Genomic DNA, 6,000 nt, shown 5'->3' with positions numbered 1-6,000 from the left:
GAGGGAGCGGGGTCGGGGCGCGTGGCCGGCTCTCGGGGTGCCGGCGCGGCCCGCGGAGCCCCAGCACCTGTGCATTGTGCATTGTGCGGCGCGGGCGGCGGCTGTGGGGGGAGGGGAGGGCGCGAGTCCGCGCGGTGGGGGTGGGGCGGCCGGGGTCTGCAGAGGGGGCGGGGCCTGGCTGACACCACCGCGGGGGTCCCAGCGAGCGCCTTGGGGGACGCGGGGCACCGGAGGGACATCTTGGTGGCGGGGGAGGGGGCCCCGGCCAGGACAGAGGGTGGACGGCCCCCTCGCCAGCCCCGCAGACTGACAGCGGCCGGGCCCGCCCTCCCGGCGACGTCACTTCCGGCGGCGGCCCCCACCCCCTCGCGTTCAGTCTCTGGAGTAGCCTCGGACTCCGCCCCCTGGCGATTGGAACGCGGGTCACGTAGCAACGCGGGGGAGAAAGGGAGAGGGGCGTGGCCCGGAGCTCGCCCAATCGGCGCGCAGAGGCGCAGGCCCCAGCCGCTCCGCTTTAGCAACGTCGTTAGCAACACGTGGGGCCGGAGGAAGCGCGGGGCGGGAGGGGAGGGGGAGCGGGCGCGCGGGAGGGGGGCGGGGAGGGAGCGGGCGCGCGGGAGGGGGAGGAGAACTGACGTCAGCGGGAGAGTATTATGGTCTGTCGTGCGCTGGCTGCTGCTTTTCTGCTCCTGGAAGCGGCCAAGGGGGGAAGCGGCGAGTCAACATGGAGCTTTCAGCGGTGGGGGAGCGGGTGTTCGCGGCCGAAGCCCTCCTGAAGCGGCGCATACGGAAAGTAGGTACCCCCGGGCCTTGGACCGAGGCTGGCCGAGCCCTCCCCTCCCGGCCTGGGTTCCCTCCTCCTGCTGCAGCCCAGCTTCCCTTCCCCCAGGTCCCAGCAGCGGCCGCGGCCGTGGCGGCGGCGGCGGCGGCTCTGAGCCCAAGCGCTTTCCTTAGACTTGCAGCGATGCACAGATTGCATGGGTGGGGGGCGGGGTGGGGGGATGAATGCCGGTGCATGCACTTTGTGCAGCGTTTCGTGCAGGGGGTGATGCAGCGAGCGCGTGCCTTTCGCGATGGGATTTCGCGCATTCATTTGGTGCATGCATTTTTTGCATGCATTTCTTGTGTCCTCGTCATGCATTTCTCCCCTTGCACACACGCATTTTCCCCCTTTGCATCCGCAGGGACGCATGGAATACCTCGTAAAATGGAAGGGCTGGTCGCAGAAGTAAGTAGGTTATGTGCAATTCTCAACCCCAGACTGTTGTTCGGGAGGTTTCTTTCTTCCTCTTTTTCCCTTTACATTGAAATACAATACAATGCAACAAGAAAAGTTACAGACGTACACACACCCCCGCCGCTCTTTCCCTGTTCCCGGGACTGACGCCCATTTCTTCCTGATTTCCTCTAGGTACAGCACATGGGAACCCGAAGAAAACATCCTGGATGCTCGCCTGCTCGCAGCCTTTGAGGAAAGGTACAGGCCCTTTCAAGCCTCAGACTCTCACTTGGGAACATGGGTCCAACCTGGACTGGAGTCCCACTAGGTTCTTTACTCACACACCCCTTTCTCTTTCCTTCCTTTCTCTAGGGAACGGGAGATGGAGCTCTATGGCCCCAAAAAGCGAGGACCCAAACCCAAAACCTTCCTTCTCAAGGTAGGAGGGCAGTATCCAATGGTGGGCAGCAATGTTACAGTGTCATTTGGGGGGGGTGGGGAAGGGGGCTCTGAGGGCTTAGGGAGCTTTGGGGGTGTCCACTGCTCTTGGCTATTTGTAATCTAGGAAGGAGTCCCCAGACAGGCTGTCACCAGGTCAGTGGCAGTGCCCAGAGGTGTCTTGGGGGAAGGGGTTCAGCACACTAGGATTCGGCCCACAGCCATCCCAAATAGACATATAATCAAATACAAGCAAGAAGTGCGCTTTCTGCAAATGGCTGCTTCCAGACAAATTCTCTGCTTCCCCCAGACTGCTGCCCCTAAGCCCCACCCCCACCCATAGAGAAATCCGGAGGCATCAGAGGGTGAAGCAGGGAGGCCCCCCCCCCCGCCCCCCCCCACCCCCGCTGGAAGAAGGGTCCTGGGGGAGTGGGCAGGGCCCTGGTCTGCTCTCGACATGCCTTCTCTCTTGCAGGCCCAGGCCAAAGCAAAGGCCAAAACTTATGAGTTCCGGAGTGACTCGGCCCGGGGCATCCGGATCCCCTACCCTGGACGCTCGCCCCAGGACCTGGCCTCTACATCCCGGGCACGTGAGGGCCTTCGGAACATGGGTCTGTCCCCGCCGGGAAGCAGCAGCAGCACCAGCAGCACCTGCCGAGTGGAGCCCCCTCGGGACCGGGACCGAGAGCGGGAGAGGGAACGCGAGCGCGAGCGGGAACGAGAGAGGGAGCGGGAGCGTGAGCGGGGTACCAGCCGCACGGATGACAAGCCCAGCTCGCCGGGAGACAGCTCCAAGAAGCGAGGCCCCAAGCCCCGGAAGGAGCTCCTGGACCCCTCGCAGAGGCCCTTGGGAGAACCCAGTGATGGCCTCGGAGATTACCTCAAGGGCAGGAAGCTGGACGAGGCCCCTTCCGGGGCAGGAAAGTTCCCAGCTGGCCACAGCGTGATCCAGCTGGCCCGGAGGCAGGACTCGGACCTGGCCCAGTGCGGTGTGGCCAGCCCCAGCCCAGCCGAGGCCACAGGCAAGCTGGCAGTGGACACCTTTCCGGCCAGGGTCATAAAGCACAGGGCGACCTTCCTGGAGGCCAGAGGCCAGGGCACCCTGGACCCTGGTGGCCCTCGGGTCCGGCATGGCTCAGGCACTCCTGGCTCTGTGGGGGGCTTGTATCGGGACATGGGGGCCCAGGGGGGAAGGCCCTCCCTCATCGCCAGGATCCCAGTGGCCAGAATCCTGGGGGACCCAGAGGAGGAATCCTGGAGTCCCTCTCTGACCAACTTGGAGAAGGTGGTGGTCACCGACGTGACCTCAAACTTTTTGACCGTCACCATTAAGGAAAGTAACACGGACCAAGGCTTTTTTAAAGAGAAAAGATGAATTGCTGGGTGGGTGATCGCAGGACAAGAGAGCAGGAGAGAGAGTGGGAGTGCAAACTTGGCCTAATGCTTTTTATTTCTGGGTGGGAGGCGGCCTTCCGGGCTGGCCCTGTCCCTAACTTCACATACCCCAGTCCTTTCCATTTCTCCTCCCTCCCCTCAGTTTTGGTTGGAAAGATTATCTCTAGAGTTATATTTTCTATTAGATGTAAATATGTTATTTAAGAAAAAATATCTAAATATATATATTTCAACTCTTGAAGTTGTTTTATTTAAACAAGCAGAGAGAGAGAGAGAGAGACTCAGCGTGGTTTAGTTGGGGCAGACGGGCTGAGTCGCCGCCCCTCAGCCACCCAGAGCACTAAGGAGTTTGGGGACCTAGGTACTGGACTCTCTGATCGTGTCTGGAGGGACTGGCCTACCCACCTCGCCCCTCCTCCCTTTTCCCACAGCCCCAAGGCAGACCCCTGGAACCAAGGCAGGACCCGGATTTTTTCTCTCTTCCCATTGGCCCACCAGGCCAACAAAAGATTAGCTCCCCAATCAGAAAAAAAGGGGGTGGGGTCAGTCTGTTTTGCCTTTTTTTTTTTAAGATTAAGAAGTCTGTTGGAAAAAAGTATTAACTTGAATAACTTTTGTGTGTGATGTTGAAGGTAAAAAGTTAGAGAGTTGCAGGTGGTTGGGGAACAGCAGATTGCTACCCCCCACCCCCACCCCCGCCCCGGGGACCACACCAGGAAATGCACTTTAAGGGAGATGTGTGTGTTACACACGCAGATCAGATCGTGTGTATGTAATGTGGATAAACTCGCCCAGTTCCCTCGATTCCTTTCCTTACTCCACAGAAAGAAAAGAAACCCAGCGAATCTGTTTACATTCCCGAAATGCCAGGATAAATTGGGAGGATTGCATGTCAGTGCCCAGAGTTCGAGACAGTTGTTGTTTTACAGGAAAAGTGTTTGGGGGCGGGCTTTTCCTTTTCGCGCACTCTAGCTTCGCCAGGAGAAGAGACGGTGGCCCCCACCTCCCAGGAAGAGTTGGACTAGCCTCACTCCCTCGGGGAGGGCGGGCCGCCGGCTCTCGGATGGACGCACGGCCACACAGGCCCACCCTGCGGGACCCACGGAGGGAGGCGCGGCGGCGGGCCCGGCCGGGAGTGCGGTGCAGGGTCTGGGCTCGGGGCTCTAGGAGCCGGGCAGGACTCGCCTCCCGGCGGCTCCGGCGGGCGAGGGGAAAGGAGGGGCGAGGCGAGGTTTTCATCCAAGAATGCGCATCAGAACTTTTGCTTTTTCCTCCCCCCCCCCCCAACTTCTTAAGAGCAAAAGCTATAATTTATAGGCCTTTTCGATTCGCGGAGTGTTCTCTATTTGAACTCGACATTCAGACTCCGCCAAAGGGGGCGGGAGGAGCGGGAGTTGAAAAGAGACGGCCCGCGGCGGGGGAGGCCGTGCGCGGCGGCGGGGCCCGGGGCGCCCCCGTGCGCTCCAGGGACGCAGGACGCGCGCCCCTCTTTTGACTCGAAAGCACAAATCTGTCCTCCCCCCGCACACACACCTCCGTCCCTTGGAGGGCTGATCCTGCGGCCTCCCCGGCCTCCCCCGCACTGAAAGGGCTAGGGAGATCTGACTGCCCCCCTGCTTGTCGAGGGAGAGCAGGGGGGCCCGGCGCACGGGAGGAAGCACAGACTCTGGACGAGAGAGGCAGGGGGCCGGAGCTGGGGGGAGCTTCTGGATGGGGGTACAGAGTGGGCACGCCAGCCTTGTCCTCCGCACCCCCATCTTCCCATCTCCCTCTCTCCCCCAGACTTTCTTGCCTTTAAAGAGAGGGGGTTTAAAAAAAAAAAAAAGGAAAAAAAGGGGAAAACGGTGTACTACATGATTTTATTTGTTTTTGAATATCAAATTGCGCCTATAAAGAGAAGCCCCTCGAATGGGGATTTTTATCTGCTCACATTTGTCAGACTGGTATTTTAGACTTTGTATAAAGAAGCGCCGTTGACCAAGTGTATCTATTTAAATGTGGACGCTGTTTTCAGACGAAGCTTCTTCGAAGGGGCATGTCTGTTACCCAGTGGACGGTAACTCGGGGACGCGTGTCTTTACCTGGCTGCCGCCTTCCTTTTGTCCCTCGCCCTCTTGGCTCCCGTGTCCCTCCCTCGGGGCTGACTTTGCCCCTTCCCTCCGACGTTCCTTGGCCAGCCTGGTTCTGCTCCCGGAGCCCCCTCTGTCCGCCGTCTGTCCGTGGCCGTGCGTGTGTGTCTTCTCCGCTCGCTCTTGCGACGCTGACCTGGGGGGTGGGAGGGCGGGGGCCAGGGCCGCTTGGCTGGGAGTCTGCAACCGCGCGGGATGTGCGCGCGTGTTGGGTTTATTTAATTCTAAGATGTGTACAAATCTCGAATCGACCCCCGCCTCAGCTCAAGAGTGAAGCTTCGGTACCTATCTTCTGCGGTCGTGAATGTCTGTACCCAATACCGCTTTCTACGTGTTTAAATATATACTTTGTAAATAGAGACGTGTCTCGGTTTTATTGTTTTCTCCCCCCCCCCCCCCAACTCGAGCAGAGGGAAGCGTAGCCCCGGGAGAGAGGACCCTTTCTTCCTCTCTCCTTGCCCATCCCACCCAACCCCACCTTGGGCCCCGTGGGCCCGGGAGGATCCCCGCGCCGCAAAGGCCCTTCCCCAACCGGGGGAACTTCCCAACTAGGGGAGGGGGGAGAGACTGGCCCCGGAGGGAGTGGGGTGTGACCCTCCTTAGCCTCCTGGGGTGGGGGGTGGGGGTCGTGCCTTTCCTCACCCAGCGGCCGCGTTTCTCTGGGGCCCAGGTGGAACTCGGGGACCCCAGGAGGACGGGCGCGACCTCTCGGGTCCCCTTTCTTCTGGCGGGGCTTCCCCCCGCGCGCCCCACCCCTAGGCCCGACGTCGCTGGTCCCCGAGGCCCGGGCGCCCCCAAGCCGCGCGCCCCGGGTCATTC

General features: G+C 60.9%; 1 protein-coding gene across 1 annotated transcript; it reads left to right on the top strand.

The window, feature by feature from the left end:
• The first annotated feature begins 614 nt into the window (after nucleotides 1–614).
• On the top strand, nucleotides 615–5,573 carry CBX8 (chromobox 8). Its single transcript, XM_060645196.3, has 5 exons — nucleotides 615–793; nucleotides 1,185–1,228; nucleotides 1,412–1,477; nucleotides 1,592–1,658; nucleotides 2,133–5,573. The coding sequence occupies exons 1-5, from the start codon at nucleotides 725–727 to the stop codon at nucleotides 3,030–3,032; spliced, it is 1,146 nt and encodes a 381-aa protein (XP_060501179.1). The 5' UTR covers nucleotides 615–724; the 3' UTR covers nucleotides 3,033–5,573.
• The last annotated feature ends 427 nt before the right edge of the window (nucleotides 5,574–6,000 follow it).

This window comes from Panthera onca, chromosome E1, assembly GCF_046562875.1.
Source record: "Panthera onca isolate mPanOnc1 chromosome E1, mPanOnc1 haplotype 2, whole genome shotgun sequence".
Classification (NCBI taxonomy): Eukaryota; Metazoa; Chordata; class Mammalia; order Carnivora; family Felidae; genus Panthera; species Panthera onca.
The sequence above is the reverse complement of the archived record's forward strand: the minus strand, read 5'-3'. Positions and strand labels throughout refer to the sequence as shown.

Excerpts from the sequence above, each read along its gene's own strand:
- CBX8 (XM_060645196.3), top strand. The coding sequence starts at position 725 with ATGGAGCTTTCAGCGGTGGGGGAGCGGGTGTTCGCGGCCGAAGCCCTC. Across the intron at positions 794-1,184 it reads TGAAGCGGCGCATACGGAAA|GGACGCATGGAATACCTCGT; the intron begins GTAGGTACCCCC and ends TTGCATCCGCAG. Across the intron at positions 1,229-1,411 it reads TGGAAGGGCTGGTCGCAGAA|GTACAGCACATGGGAACCCG; the intron begins GTAAGTAGGTTA and ends GATTTCCTCTAG.